Source organism: Arvicola amphibius, chromosome 5 (assembly GCF_903992535.2).
Source record: "Arvicola amphibius chromosome 5, mArvAmp1.2, whole genome shotgun sequence".
Taxonomy (NCBI): domain Eukaryota; kingdom Metazoa; phylum Chordata; class Mammalia; order Rodentia; family Cricetidae; genus Arvicola; species Arvicola amphibius.
In genome coordinates this window covers 69,560,223-69,576,787 of record NC_052051.1, presented here as the reverse complement: position 1 = coordinate 69,576,787, position 16,565 = coordinate 69,560,223, and the positions used below count along the sequence as shown (strand labels likewise).

The following is a 16,565-nucleotide window of genomic DNA, read 5'->3' as shown; positions in this document are numbered from 1 at the left end:
CTGTTCACAGTCCAATCATTTTGTGCATCTAGAATTCATTCCTAATCAATTAAAAGTGCTTGCAAGAGTTTTAAACCTAAGTGTTTTGAAGTTGTTCACAAATACATATCAAAATTAACCATTGTTGATTGTAAAAACCATGCCAAAGGCTTTGTATTTTCTTTATTACACTATTTTCTTTTTAACCTTATAGTGTGGTGTTACAAATTTTGTTTCCACATTAGGTTAACATCCTCAATCAATGGTTAGGTTCCTATACTCTCCATTTTACAACCTGATGGTCCTCAAGGAAATAATTTTTATAGACACCAGAAGTTGATTATGTATCAGGGAAAAAAAAAAAACACTCACAGCTGTGTGTATCTGCATCCTACAACTTGTACAGAAAATGGCGGTCCTTACAATTTACTTATCCATTTATTTAATTTAAGAGCTCAAAGTGTAGAAATATTTTTTAAAAAATGCAACACACGATTCCCTAGGCATCGTGTTTTGAACTGAGGCTGGCATTTTCAAACTGGGCAGCCAATCTCCACAATAATTTCACTGAAGTATATTCAAAGGTTGAGTTCTGAAACAGGACTCTCGGAAAGCTGCTGCCCCTCTCAGATATCACCTCTCCCTGTCCTGTCTCCCTCCTCTTTGCACAAGAGGCACCATTTCCCATTGAACCCCTACAGCTGTTCCCATTCGAGTCCTGCTTTCTGTGCCGCTGTGGCTGGGTGGAGGGTGGAGGAGGAATGTTGCGTGTCAAGGAGTAATGAGCGCAGACACATCAACAGACAACAACAAAGCCGACTGTGACTGGCCGGGGGGGAGTTAAAGGCCTTCAGTCATTGGCAGCTGAAGCCAAACATCCCCAAGTCTACGAAGCAGGGCCCATTGTTGGTCAGTTGTTATTTGCAGAAAAGCACAGATCTGATCATGTTTAAAGTGGCGGCACGCAGGGCAGGAGTGCCTGAGCCCAAGCAGTGGATGGAAGGAAGAAATAAGCCTTTGTTGGGTAGAAAAAGGCCTGCCTGCCTGTTATTTTCTCTCTGCTCTGGGCAACACCTAAGTCAAAGTAGACATATTTTCTTCAGTGAAGTGCAGTGAAAAACATGTGTGGGGGGGCTCCTGACTGTCTGGATTAAAATATTCATATATGGAGAAATGTCGGGGTACACACTTCCATGGACTCAAACTCTGATATATATCTATTTTTTTAAGCCCCAAAGACAAATGATAAGAAATACATGATTTGAGGATTTGGACATCTCCCATTTAGTAGATAAGCTATCACCTATGAGCAAATGACTTAGATCTATTCATTTCCTTCTAGCAGAACTGCTTTATGTTTAGAGATGCCATCCTAACTGGACTGCTGTTTTTGTGTGTGCGCTTGTAATCACTGTCCGTGTCAGGCTGCACCGCCTGCTGGCACACACATACCACTGGTACAATCGCCCTTGCAGACATTTCTGCCTCCTGACATTTTGCAGCCTCCATTCCCCCAGGGATATGTGTTGAAGGAACTGTCAGAGAAGGGCTGTCTGTGTTGCAGCCACTCCTGGCTGGCTTACTTCTTCCTCAGAAAAGAAGAGCAGTTTCTAACTGGCTGTGTTTGGGCTGGGGTCAGGCAGTCTGTGCTGGCCCCCGGCCCTGCTTGGGGAGAGCACACAGATGACAGAGAATGGCACACGGAATTTGGGGTGTCAGATCTGGGAGTGATGTGAGGACTGAGGTGTGCAGCTGGGTACGTATACAAGTCCTCAGAGGGTCAAGATTGCCAGGGTGCAGCGGCACAGCCTGGTATGTTCTGAAGGAGGGATGCTCAGCTGTGGAAGCCTCTGGTCCAGCAGGATGAGAGCAGCAGCCTTGCCTTCTGCCCGCATGTACCCTAGAGGGATGAGCTGTCTGTATCCCAGGCTGTGTGGTTCCGGTGCCCGGGAACTGGTTTTTGACTCCCAGTAATCATTTTCATTTGTTTATTTACTGACGGATATGTTTATTGATTTCGCAATGGAAAATCTGCAGGGGTGTTTTAGTGCCATTTTCCAGGATGAAGGCCAAATTTTATGACATTCTGCGTGCGAACAGCTTACGTTTCATCTCAAGGTTTGACTAACTTAGGGACATCAGGTGAACGGAACCAGACTTGAATCACTATAGATCAGTGTTTTTCAACTTTCCTAATGCTGCGATCCTTTAATACAGTTCCTCACGTTGTGGTGACTCCCAGCCATAATCTTATTATGGCCTTTGCTATTTCGTAACTGTAATTTTTCTACTGTTGTGAACTGTAATGTAAACATCTGATACACAGGAATGACCCCTGTGAAGAAGTCATTCAACCCCCCAAGGTGGTCTCAACTCACGTGTTGAGAACCGCTACTTCAGGTGAAAATAATTTTGCTTTGCACTGCAATGAAACTCCAAGGACGCACCTTCCAACGACTCTCATACGGTGGTGAGCCTGGCTTCTCAACACTGCTTACATGGAACATCACAAATGGGTTTCCTAAAAATTCCATGTGTGGTGTTAATGTTTAGCTGCTTTGTTCTGTGAGTGTTTGCGGTCACAGGATGGCACTGACTGACTATCTCTATTCACGTCTTTGTGCTCTGGGCCTTAATGTTTTCAAGAAAAAGTGATTTTTTTTTGTTTTTTGTTTTGTTTTGAGGGGGTGGTCTCTATATTGAGTTTATAGATGGCAAATACACATTATTCTGTTTTTCAATAACTTTTTTTTTGCCTTGGTCATAGATGAATAAACTGCCCATTTTTCAAGTTCAAAGTGTAAACCTTTAGGGTTTATATTGCTTAATTTGGATACTGTTGATGGTGACTATCTTGGGAATATAGTAATATGATGTCATAGAGATGACATTAGTAATGGGCTTAACTGATATGGGTTTCCCCACACGCCCTTGCTATAGGTGTATGTGTATGCCCCATTCATTAAAATTAAAAGACAGGGAATCAACAGCAGGATATTCCTTGCTTTTGAAGCATTTTCATTTTTTCTGGTATTAGTACTAGAAGGTTCTGGGCGTAGTGCTAAAGAATAAGTAAAAAATAAGAAAAGTGATCTTGCTTAGTGGCTATTCACAAAAAATGCAGATGGTCTCAGAGCCTGAGCATCCTATAGTAGTCAAAATATTTACCTCATGTTAAAGAAAGGCAGATCTAGCACAGGAATGAATACCAAAGGGGTTTGGGATTCAGACACTAGAAATCCTGAAAAGATATAGGGATATTATAGATCTTCTATTTGACAGTGTTCTTAAGTATTTATATTCCAGAGAGTTTAAAATATGAGTAGAGTATACATTTTATAATGCATCAGAAGGACATGCATATATATAGTGGCATATAATATACATATATTAATGTTTGTATTTTAAAGAGCAATATTTTTATGTGGGAAGTTGTGGGGGTAATAGAGAACAAATAATCTCTAGATGAAGTAAAACATATTTTTAGAATGGGTTTGTATCAGAGGAAAACAAAGACCAACACCGTACAGCTGTTTACAAGTTTACAATAGCAGCTTCTTCTTCTTCTTCTTCTTCATCATCATCATCATCATCATCATCATCATCATCATCATCATCATTATTATTATTAAAATGTGCTGAGGGAACCTGAGAAACAAAGTGGTGGATGTAGTGTTTTTAGAAAGTCCAGGCACTCTATTTATTGAAGAGTTCAAAAAGTTTAATTTCTCTCTAAACTAAGGGGTCAAATATGCTTACTCAATTTCTAGGGAATTTATCTATTTGTAAAGCTCTTACCTACTAATAGTTGACTGCTAAATTTATAGATGTCGTAGCCAAGAAGCAGACCGATGATTTATTAAGTATTTCATAAGCAATTTGCCTATCCGATGTCCTCACCCTTCCTTTCAGAGTCAGATGCCATGTGATGATGCTGTGGTGTCTGTGTGGGATGACTCTCAGCAGGGTAAGAGGAAGGTTAGTTATTACACCAGTCAAACACCCACAATCTGTCAGAGGACGGCCGGGCTTCTGTGGATACTGTGCAACCTGACTGATTATCGATGGAGGAAATCATTTTTTTGAAGTTGTTTTAAATCTTAAAAGTACCTCTCCTCAACATAAAAGCCCTTTAATTTTAACTGACAGATCAATTCTAAAACTTTATTTTGAAAAGAAAATGGGGAAGAATTTGTGTCTTTAGAATTAAAAGGGCTAAAAAAAATAAATCAGGCATTCTAAAAAAAATAAAAAATCAACGTGATTTTTTTTTAGTGCTAATGAAGTCGTGGTGACAAAATAGTTGTCTTTTTGATTTTATCACAAAAAATAAACTGGTAGTGACAGGGTATGATGGAGAGATTGACGTCCTGGCAAATCACTGCCATTGATTCAATTATTCTAATTCTGAATAAGAGCTGTATACAGTCTGTGTTTATGCTACAGTGGGCTTTTTTTTTTAAAAGTGACTGACATTCATCATATTGGTTAGACAGTTTTAAAGACCTAGTCTTTGTTTTCTACAATGTTGTCAAGAGCAAATAGAGTATAATTTGTGGTATATTAAAAGGAAGCTGCTTAAGATGTTAGTTAAAGGTGCTTCAAAATATTCTAATTTATTTGAAAATGTATTTTGGAAATTCAATTTCTGCCAATAGATGTTAACCATCTTTGAAAAACCTCAGGTCTTTAAATACATGCCAGGGGCTTTTTACCTTTCACTTTGTCCTATGGTTTGTCAAACCCTTCAAGAATCGGACCTATGGCGCCAAACCCTTGTGTCTTACAGGAAAACTTGGTCCATATGCTGTGTTCCCAAGACACGTTACATGGTTAGAGACTCATTAACATGCTCAGCCAATGCTCATAGTTAACAAAGGGTTTAGGGGACACAATGGAAATCTGAGTTCGGTTCAGTTTTTCACTCTGTCTTAGATCCGCATTACATAACCTGTTCACCTGGCTTCGTGGACAACTCTGGGACACCAGCATCAGTGCAGCTTCTAGCTTGAATTTCCATTTTGAATTTTGTCTGCTGACATAATTTCACAGCACTGATATCAGTCATTTGGAACTTCAGATCAGCAGTCCACCCAGCTGCTTTGTGCAGTCCATCAAGTTCCGTATGTACTACTGTGTGGGGTAAGACGAAATCCCCCAAATATGACTTTTGCCTTTACCGCTTTAAACAACAGGATGCACAAATGCAAACTGTTTCATATACTAGCAAACAAAACACTCTTTTAAAAAAGTCTTAACAGTTTTTGGTGACCTTTTCAGAAAAACAGAGCAATGTATCACACGCGGCTTGAATTCCCGCTCTGCGTCTACGGCTGCAGCACGCATATTACCGTCACCCCTTGCTACAGTCCATGTAAACCAGGGACGATTCTAAAGCATACCAGGTTTTGAGGTATTTTTTGGGGGGTGTTTATTTAAAAATGAATTAGTATTTTAAAAACACACAGCAGCAGCTAAATGTCGAATAGCAGTATTTCTGCTGCATGATTTTTGTACAAAAGTGGGTGGAAAAACAAACAGTGAAACAATCCAAACTGAGGATGACGGCTCCATTTTGTAACCCCGTGTTTTTGAAAGACTGGAGGGTCAAATCATTAAGAAAAATATTTACATAAGCTATTTGCAATCATAATTAGGCGTCAGGTAATTCCGCATGCAGTTACTAAGGAGGATTCCCTAGAAGTCCAGGTGCTTCCCGCCTCCGGCCATCATGCCACAGCCTGGGCCCCGCTGCTTGGCGGCTTCTGCCAGATCCTGTTTGCGCAAACGGCTCACTGTGTCTGACAAGTCTGGAGGCAAATGCAGTCGCTGCGGTGCATTGTGAGAGAAGAAAGAAGAAAAATTAAGTTTGCTTTTCCCCACACACTTCAGAATACAATATTATGCTCTGCTGATCAGCATCTCCTCGTGCATACGAAACCTCTCCTGAAACAGTTCCTCAGACGCGGCCCCTCGGCACCACATCCTCTTACTCCGTTTCCACCAATCACAGCCACGGTTAGAAACTGGACAGGGCTCTCAGTGGGCTGACTTCAGAATCCAAAACTAAACCTCGTAAGATTTTTCTTTCTTAGATGGGAATGAAAACACGCAAATGCACAAATTGAAAAAATATCATAAGCAAAAGTACTTTTTTTTTTTTCTGGTGCTGTTTTTGCCAGGGTCCTAAAATGCTTTTTAATCAAGTATAGCTTTTCAGGAACGGTTGGGTTCCCATCGATGCCCGCTTCTCTCCGTGTGTGAGCTGACCTGATGGTTCTAGTTTAGGACTATACTTTTTCAAGGGACTCGAGTTTTCACAGAAGCACTGGCACCGTGAAAAAAACACTGCTGGACTGCGGAGCCCTGAGAGGCACAGGTGAGCTAGCCACAGCATTCACTACTGGACTGTGGAGCCCTGAGAGGCACAGGTGAGCTAGCCACAGCATTTACTACGTTTGCCTCAATGCACAACACTGAAGTAGACTTTCAAAAGTGTAGCTTGGCATTGAATACCCCACTCCTGGCTTCATCACTCCCCAGATCCAAGGTGACTTAAGCAGACCTCCCCTCCCCCGCTGGAACTGCAGAAGTTACTGTGGTTAGAAAAAGACACAGTTTTAAAAGAATGCTGTTATTTTGAAAGGAATATAAGCCAGGGACGGTGGCACCCATGTTTAACGCCAGCACTTACAAAGTAAAGGCAGGTGAATCTTTGAGTTCAAGGCCAGCCTGGTCTACAGAGCTAGTTACAGACCAGCCAGGGTTACTGAGAGAAACCCTGTTTCACATGCTCCAAAAAACAGAAAGGAATATAAAATTTTCTCTCTCTGACACACACACACACACACACACACACACACACACACACACACACACACACTCCAAAATTTGGTTGGGAGGTAGTGGTAGATGGATCTCTAGTGTGAGTTTGACCTGATCTGCAAAATGAGTTTCAAGCCAGGGCTACATAGTGGGCTAGAGCCTGTTCAAAAAAACCAACCAACCAACCAACCAACCAACCAACCAAACAAACAAACAACAAAACAAAATTTAAGGAAGAAGGAGCTGACTTTTCAGATCAGTGGATCTCACATCAACAAGCATGACTGGAAAATATTCAAAAAGAAAAGCTCTGTATTGAATACATAGAGACTTTATATCATTATTACTCTATTCAATATAGCAAAACGTCCACTCACATGGCATTGCTACTGTATTAGGCCTCATCTAAAGTCTACAGGTGGATATGTGTACTATGCCATGTGCAGGACGGGCTTTGGCAGGCATCTTTTGGGATCTGCAGGGTTTTAGAACCACTCCTCCAGGAGTGACAACGATGATTCTCCCTGTTGGGTGAGGCACAAAACAGGAGGGCAGGGCCACAGGCAAGACAGGATAGGATAGTGATCTCTCACAGACAACCTGGCTGGGACCTTCATTTGGAAAACTCTCTTCAGTGGAAAAAAAAAAGGCTAGGACGGTTTTTGTCAAAATGTTTGCCCAGGAGCATATGCTCCTGCTAGAGGCTTTGCTGATGAAAGGCTTCCTTGTTGTCATGTAAACACAAGCTGTGGGTAAATAATCAAAATAATTAAAGACATTTAAGATAATTTATGAAAGGTTCTTCCTTGATTTGTCTCAAATACAAATGCATTTGAGACGAAAGACACTGCTGTACAGATGCATGGTCCACAAAGATGTCAGGCAGGTGAAGGGGGTCAGAAAAACCTGGGACGTTCGCACGGAACCCTTCATTTCACCCCCGGCACTCAGCCTGCTGTGTATTAAGCAATTGCTTGTTTTTTAATCTCAGATGAGACCTATTTGTTCCCAAATAACTCCTTCAGTTCTTTGTACTCTAGTTTGTTCCACAGAGGATTTCAGGCAGAAATGAGAGCGGGATAGGCTCAGTGGTCTAAAAGGAAGCATGGTTCCCAGGTCTGAGGCTACAGGCGTCTCTGCAGTGTTAACAGTCACTGACCACGGAAGAAGCAGGGGGAAAGAGATCTTAAATTATATCTGAGTTATCTGAAACTTAAAGAATGTTAGCATTTGTGTGCATGCGTGTGCACATGTACATGCGCAATACTGGAACATACCAAATGGTGAGTAGCCTTATGGAGCCAATTGGACAAACAGAATGTACAAGGCATTCTGAAGCAAGCATAGCGCCTTCCACACACCTTGTCTCCTATAACCCACTGACATGAATAAGGCAAGTGCACAAACAAGAAAGGTAGAGGCAGAGGAGAAAGCTTTACAGATGGAACTTGAGTGGGCTCTTCAGTGATGGCCTCAGTTCCGACAAGGAGAATGAGATGTGCCCAGCAGCAGGAGCAGGTGCACTACAAGGCAAGGTGAATTTGAAGGTCTAGCCTGCATGGACAATCTAAGCTGGAAAGCAAGTGCAGTTAGTTTATCCAGGACTAGCAAAATAAAAAATATTTCAGGGCCTCAACTATTTGCTTAGTGACTGCCTCAGCACTCCCCTCTTATCTAGACAATGAGTGAGCCAACTGGCTAGATGCCCATCACTGGGAAAAAAGAGACATGTGACATGCTTGGAGATCTTTTGGGTTGAATGGCTTTGGAGAAAAGTCATATATTATTTATGTGCTACTTCTGATTATAAAAATTTGGGGATGATATGATTAATTATTCCTAGGCAAATGTTTTACTGGGAAGCTGCTTGTAGATTTTGTTCTCTGAAAATGTCAAAAGAGGGCCGGGAAATCTGCGCCTCCGTGCGGGTTTGCTTGCTTTTGTTGATTCCTTGAATGTGGTAACCATGCAATGTAAATTCTTGAGCAGAGTGTTTGGTTCTTTCTTTCCAGGCTTCCCCTGTGTGCCACATCAGTGTGATGTGAAGCAGCAAGAAAGGAGCTCAGGTCCCAGCCTTGCCAGCTGTGTCACGGAGATCTCCTCTGAGGCTTCCACAGCCTGCACACACTTGACATGTAAATGCTCAGGTGCCGCTGCAGCCCACATCTGTCTTCTGAAAAAGTCTACCGCATGGTGACCTTCTTTAAGATAAACTGCAAGGCTGCAGTGTAAATAAACTTTTAGATGTTGAGATTTCGCTGAGAAACAGTTTAAATAGCAATGAATACGGAGAATGCATGAAATGATTCTCCACGTTATAAACCCAACCAGAGGATTCATCTGTCTCTTTTCACACCTGAGCAAAGGCCAAAGCAAAAATGGATTTTTTATCCTGAGCTGAATATTTTTTTCCATCTGATTTTGTTTCCTTAGATTTGGAGAAAGACTGCAGATGAGGCAGGGGTTGGTTATTTGGCTGGCTGGCAGCCTAGATTTTGTCTTAGTACCAGGTCTGTATGTGCAGAGGTATGGGAAAAATAGGAACTCCCATGATTCCCACAGGAAATTGGGGGATTTTCAGGGAGGGATCTGATGTGATCAATGGATTCCCTTCTGCCACTACGGAATGGAAGGAAACAGCCTACTAAAATGCCCTGGCAGAGGAAGACGCCCCCAGCTAGGTCCTTGGGCAGTTGAGGAGAGGGCGCCAGAAATGTCCAGATCCTATTGCCATACTCATGAATATCTTGCATATCACCATAGAACCTTCACCTGGCATTGGATGGAGAAAATGACAGAGCCCCACATAGGAGCACCGGACTGAGCTCCCAAGGTCCTGATGAGGAGCAAAAGGAGGGAGATCATGAGCAAGGAAGTCAGGACCGTGAGGAGTGCGTTTACCCATTGAGACGGTGGGACAGATCTAACGGGAGATCACCAAGTCCAGTTGGAATGGGACTGATGGAACAGGGGACAAAACTGGACTCTCTGAATGTGGCTGACGGTGGAGGAGGACTGAGAAACCAAGGACAATGGCAATGAACGTGAACTCTACAGCATGGACGGGCTCACTGTGAGCCTTGTCAGTTTGGTTGCTCACCTTCCTGGACTTAGGGGGAGCTGGGAGGACCTTGGACTTAACATAGTGAAGGGAACCCTGATGGCTCTTTGTCTTGGAGAGGGGAGGAGTGGGGGTATGGGTGGAAGGGAGGGGAGGGAAGGGGGAGGAGGAGGGGAGAAGATGGAAATTTTTAATAAAAAAAATGAGAAAAAAAATAATAAAATGCCCTGGCAGGTTCGGGGCATCTGCCAAAGGCATCTGCATTCCACAGAAAGCCCAGGCTAGACCCAAGAAGCAGAGCTGATTGCTCTGTGGCTTCAGGGCTTCCCAAGGAGGATGGGACTTGGAGATCTTCCCCAAGGCCTGCCTCTCCATTGTGCTGGGCTTAGTCACTATCTATCTGTCCCTTCTGGGACAGTAACAAACTGGTCCTTTAGACACATAGAGTAGCATTTGTCTTAATGGCTCCCTAACTAATTCTTTTTCCTCACCTGCCAACCCGTGCTCAGTACCCACTGTTTCCAAACAGAAGGGTCAAACTAATCAATGGAGATTATGCCTGGATTTGAGGCAAACTGAAAGGAAATACCCACTAAAGTAGTTCTAATCACTTTATGTTTTATATTTTGCCAAAAGAAAAGCACCAGGTACTGTCTGTTTTCTGAAGACCGCTGATGGAGAGCATTCCCTCAGCAGCTGAGCAGGCAATCGTTGGCATCTTCACAGCTTCCTCATATTCCCTGGAAAGCCAGTCTGTGTTGCTCAGAACCATGGAACATTAATTTTTCAGAAGAGTTTTCTTTTTTTTTAAATTTTTAAAAATAATTTATTTAACTTTATTTTATGTGAAAATGGCAATAAAAAGGAAATGTCGGAACCTGAAGCTCCTCTACCTGGGTTTTAATAGTTATTCTTCCTTCTTCACACAGAGGGGAGGAAACAAATTAGCAGCAAGCATCCATCTCACTCCCTTGCAGAGTCTCTCAGCTCTGTGGTGCCCTCACATGCAGACAGCTTGCTGGTTTCTGTAATCATACTCTGTGTGACGCAAAGAATTAAGAGTATAGGCTAAGGAGCCACAACAGAAGCATTCTTGTATTAAGTAAGAGTGGCTTGAAAAAGTAGAAATGTTACCACTCACGATCTCCTGTATCTCTAGGTCCAGGGGATCTGATGCTCCTGGCCTCTTCAGGTACACACACAAACACACACGTGTACACACACACACACACACACACACACACACATACACAAAGGTAAATATATTTTCTTAAAAGGTAGAAGTGTATTTATTCTCCACTTTACTCCCACAAGTAGGCAATTCTGAGCACAAAGGTTTGGTCTGCTTTTTAAATAAGGGAATCCACTTCTGGCTCCAAGACTGATGTTGAGTGGGGGTTGGGGGGGAAACGTGGCCAAGAAGACAGGACCTGGAAGTTGGCCATATCACTTCTACTCACAACCCAAATCTAGACATGGACAGACTGAGCTGCAAAAGAAGCTTTGAGTTTAAACGTATGTAAAAAGGTTGATTAAGTTTATTACTATGGAAGGAAGAACAAATGCATACTGGGAGACAATCAGTACTATGTCACAGTTGCAAGAAAGGCTGCATAACAAAACCATCTGCATCCAGGAACTCATAGCTGCAGTGAACCACAGCTCACTGCTTGGGGCTCCACTTTTATTTTCTGACCAACAAAGCACACATCTGATTATCCCCAGGAGCCTAGAGTGGAGGAGGCTAACGCACTATTTTCTTGTTCTATTTTGTAGGGAGACTTCCCTTTTCTCAGTGATGAATTTCCTAATAGAGGCATGGGGAAGAGGATGGAGTAGGCTTGATACATTTGTCAATATTACAGGGTTTCCGACTGTTGTTTCAGCTACTAAGAATGCCAGTGTCTCATGCTATTCTATAATTACATTGTTATTATCGTGTGTGGGGTTTGGTATACGTGGATGGTGCAAGCATGTGAGTGTATGGGTGTGTGCATGGAGCAGCCAGAGCAGGAGAGTAGATGTCTTCTATTACTCCCATCTTGTTTTGTCTGTCTCACTGAACTAGAAACTTGCCAGCTTGGCTGGTCTGGATAGCCAGCAAGCTTTGGGATCTGCCTGTTTCTGTTCCCCAGTGCTGAGGTACAGGCATAAACAGTTATGTTTGGGTTTTTAGGTAGCTGCTTGGGATTTGAATTCAGGTTCATATGCTTGCAGGGTAGGCGCTCTTACCAACTAACCTATTTCCCCAACCTCTAGTTATTATATTTTATACTTTACATTTATATTATTCAATAATGATTACATTATTATAACATAACATTATATTGCAAGTCTTCTACATTTGGTTAAAATACTACAGTATAGTATACTTCTGCCTAATTTTTCATGAATTTTACACCATCTTCATATCTACGCTGACCAGAGGAAACAATGCCAGAAACACCCCCCCTCCCCCACTTTTTTCTTTTTGGATTTTCAAGTGCTCATTTGGTAGTGGCTGAGTACTTTTGGAAAAAGGCTGGTGAGGTTTTTGGATTATTATTATTATTTTTTATTTTCTTAAGGTCCAATTCATTCTCAGGGTTTAAGAGTAAAATTCAATTAGTGTCATAATTTTACCCTATTCTTTGAATTAAGAAATTCATTTGGTTTTGTTTTTTCTTGACTGATCTGAAAATTAGACAACATCTCAGGCTGGAACACTGCATATTGGCTGCCCATTGAAAAATGCTCAGGTGTGCAATTATTTTGACCGTCAATTATAACTGACAGTATTGTCTTGCCTCCAAATCTGCTTCCACCTCTCTGAAAGCAGACTGTGAAGAACTTGCTTGTCTAAACAGAAGTGTGATTTGTGAAAAGGCATGTGTCGGTGGCAGAGACTGCTAGTTTACTCCCAGGATCTAATCTCTTTAGAAAGTAAAGAATCCCTGAACACTAGAAGGGCACATGGCCTCCTTGAATAAAGGCTGCATTTCCCAGCTTCCTTTGCTAAAAGATGCAGCTGAGTGACTGCATCGTGGTCACTATGTCTTAGGCAGAGGTGCCATGGTTAGTGTTTGGATGACGTTTTGTAAAGGGAGTAGGCACTGTCTCCTTCCCTTCTCTCTCAGTAAGCAAACCTCACCAAGAGGGCCCCATCTACCTCTCCTCTGGCCAGACTCTTTCCCATGGACTGGATAATTAGGGGGCTAATGAAGTGTGCATCTAGAGTCGGTGTCAATCTCAAGCTGGTGCTGGCACATGTCTATAATTCCAGGACTCTTAAAGCAGACACAAAAGGATCAGTAGTTCAAGGCTATCCTTGCCTACTTACAGAGTTAGAGGTCAGCCTGGATTACATGAGATTCCCTCCTCCCCGCTCCACCAAAGATGCTTAAAAAAATCCTGTCTTCCTTTGTTGAATATGTTCTTGAGGCACAGAAACTCTGAATTGCCTGTCCAGATGGCTATACAGCCTGTACAATTCTTGTTTTCAGGTTTGTCCACTCATGAGTGCACTGTGCTGTATGTGTGCATACTTTGAAGTTCCTGGAGTAGCAAAGGCTTGGCTGTTAATGGGCAGTATGGACGTCGTGGATGTCAAGCTAAGTATGCACAAGTATATCAGAGAAATTTGTAGACGAGAAAGAAGGTGGACTGTAGAACAATTCTATGTTTCATGTTCTCAGAACTCTGATCCTAAATTTCAAGACAAGTTTTCTTTTTGAAAGAAAGAAGAGAGACATATTTAATGGCTTGACAACTTTAAAATGCTCTAACATAATAATATTGTCCCTTCTTTGCATTCTTGCTCCAGGCTCTGCACAAGTGTTCAGGACAGACCTAACTTCCTTATTCTCACTTGCTGACATACAGACTTAAGGGCAGGTGCTGAAGCAGCGGACATGGAGTCACTATGGGCTAACAGGAACAAAACAAAATGACAGTATGAGTCTAGGAGCTTGGGCCACTCAACTTGGTCTATGTGAGAGAAAAAGACTTCTGCATTATCCAAGGTACCCTCACTGGATCACTGGAACAATAGCATAACCTCCACCCCGTTAATATAGATCTTGGAAAATGACACAAGTAATACCCAAGTTCTGTGATATGCATACATTTTGATTGAGTGGTTGGGAGGTGGGCAGGGATGCCAGAGATCAGCTTGTGATACCCAAGTTCTGTGATATACATATTCTTTGATTTAGTGGTTGGAAGGTGGGCAGGGAGGTCAGAGATGAATTTTTGAGTGTTGTTCTTATTATATCTGTGATAACCTGGAAGGAAAACCTTATACCTCCAATCAGTGGCTCACCATGAAATGTTAAAAAAAATTTAGAATACTGGTTAACTCTTGCCATTTTATAGAGAGATGAACTCATGCTAGAATGAGGGCACTAGCAAGAAGGGACTATGGTTCTATGAAAGGAGGTATACAGTCTAGACCTCACTCAGGGCCTTGCTAGTTTGAAAACACCTGCATCTTCTTGTACCTATGAACTGGGGTGGCAACATTTGCCAATGATGTCTGTGCCCCTGAACCTTCTTAAAGACCTTCACTAAGAACGTAGCTAGAAAACAGTCAGGTCAGGGGTGCTTATTTCAATGAAGCCTATTATTTCATGTGGTACCCAGGTAGCTACTCCTAAAATGAAAGAGATCCCAGAAAATAAGATTCAAGTCTTAGAGTAGGCACTTGGGTATCCACTCAAACTACCTTCTGGTGTTTCCTCCTCATAGCAGGGGCTGGAAAGATGTGGACGAGGGTTATCCAACTCAGTGCATCTGTGTACTAGGTTTAGAAGGTGGAAGAGAAGCAGGAGCAGATTTCCTGCTGTGTTAACTACTGCAATTGGCAGGCACTGATGCAGAGATGATTGTTCTGGCATCAGCGTTCAGCAACTAGACACTGGCTTCCTAAGCATCGAGAAGCCTTTGTGGGAGTGGAGGTTGGACCAGTGTTTAAGTGTCCAGCTAGCTGCCTCCTGAGGGTCAAGAAGCAGTTGCAGTGGAAAGTGGGACTTGCCAGTCCCAAGGCTGTGACCAAAGGGCTGTGTGTCCAGTCAGTAGTTTCAGTGGGGGACACCCAGCTCCTCCCTTCCTGTCCTTTTGGAGTCCAGTTTGGTGGCAACGCCCTCTAGATCTCCAATTTTTCCATTCACTCCCAATGTTCTGTTAAAGATTTTCTTCCGCTTTTCGTCAAGATGGCGCCGAAAGTAAAGAAGGAAGCTCCTGCCCCTCCCAAAGCGGAAGCTAAAGCGAAGGCCTTGAAAGCCAAGAAGGCAGTGCTGAAAGGCGTCCACAGCCACAAAAAGAAGAAGATTCGCACATCGCCCACCTTTCGGCGGCCCAAGACTCTGCGGCTACGAAGGCAGCCTAAATACCCCCAGAAGAGCGCGCCCAGGAGGAACAAGCTTGACCACTATGCCATCATCAAATTCCCCCTGACCACCGAGTCAGCCATGAAGAAGATAGAAGACAACAACACACTTGTGTTCATTGTGGACGTCAAGGCCAAGAAGCACCAGATCAAACAGGCTGTGAAGAAACTCTACGACATCGATGTGGCCAAAGTCAACACCCTCATAAGGCCCGACGGAGAGAAGAAGGCGTATGTCCGGTTGGCTCCTGATTATGATGCTCTGGATGTTGCCAACAAAATTGGAATCATCTAAACTGAGCCCTGCCGGCTAATTCTAAATATACACTTTTTCAACATAAAAAAAGATTTTATTTCTGCATAAAATAATTAGGCAATATCTGTTTCATGCAAAGAAACAAACTCTGGCAGGGATAACTTGCACATGGAACTGAGGGGAAGCAAATGGGTCAGGAACATTCTAAGGCAGTGGTTTTCAACCTCCGTCATGCTGTAACCCTTTAATAAAGTTCCTCAAGTTGTTGTGAGCCCTAACTATAAAATTATTTTCGTAGCTACTTTTTACAACAGTAATTTTGCTACTGTTATGAACACAATATAAATATTCATGTTACAGATTCAATGCAATGCCCATCAAAATTACAGACCTCAAAAGAATGGTACTCAACTTCATATGGAAAAGCAAAAAAAAAAAAAAACCAAAAAAAAAAACCCCAGGACAGCCGAAACAGTCCTGTACAATAAAAGAACTTCTAAAGGTATCACAATCCCTGACTTTAAATTCTACTATTGAGCTACAGTACTGAAAACAGCCTGGTATGGCATAAAAACACACAGGAGGACAAATGGAACTAAATCAAAGACCAGGATATTAATCCACACACCTTAGAACACCTGATTTTTGACAAAGAAGCAAAATATATCAAATGGAAAAAAGAAAGCATATTTAACAAATGGTGCTGGCATAACTGGATACAACATGTAGAAGAATGAAAATAGACCCATATCTATCACCATGTACAAAACTCAAGTCCAAATGGATCAAAGACCTCAACATAAAGCCAGCCACACTAAACCTTATAGAAGAGAAAGTAGAAAGTACACTTGAACACATTGGCACAGGAGACCACTTTCTAAATATAACTCCAGCAGAATAGACACTGAGTGAAACAATTAATAATGGGACCTCCTGAAACTGAAAAGCTTCTGTAAAGCAAAGGACATGGTCAACCAGACAAAACGGTAGCCTATAGAATGGGAAAAGATCTTCACTAACCCTACATCAGACAGAGGTCTGATCTCCAAAATACACAAAGAACTCAAGAAATTGGTCAT

At 42.3% G+C, this 16,565-nt stretch overlaps 1 protein-coding gene across 1 annotated transcript; it reads left to right on the top strand.

Annotated features, from left to right (window-relative positions):
* Positions 1-15,054: 15,054 nt before the first annotated feature.
* Positions 15,055-15,569, top strand: LOC119815729 (60S ribosomal protein L23a-like). The gene has a single exon (XM_038332004.1). The coding sequence runs from the start codon at positions 15,055-15,057 to the stop codon at positions 15,523-15,525; it is 471 nt and encodes a 156-aa protein (XP_038187932.1). The 3' UTR covers positions 15,526-15,569.
* The last annotated feature ends 996 nt before the right edge of the window (positions 15,570-16,565 follow it).

What these genes read in the sequence shown, in the direction of transcription:
- LOC119815729 (XM_038332004.1), top strand. Translation starts at nt 15,055, where the DNA reads ATGGCGCCGAAAGTAAAGAAGGAAGCTCCTGCCCCTCCCAAAGCGGAA.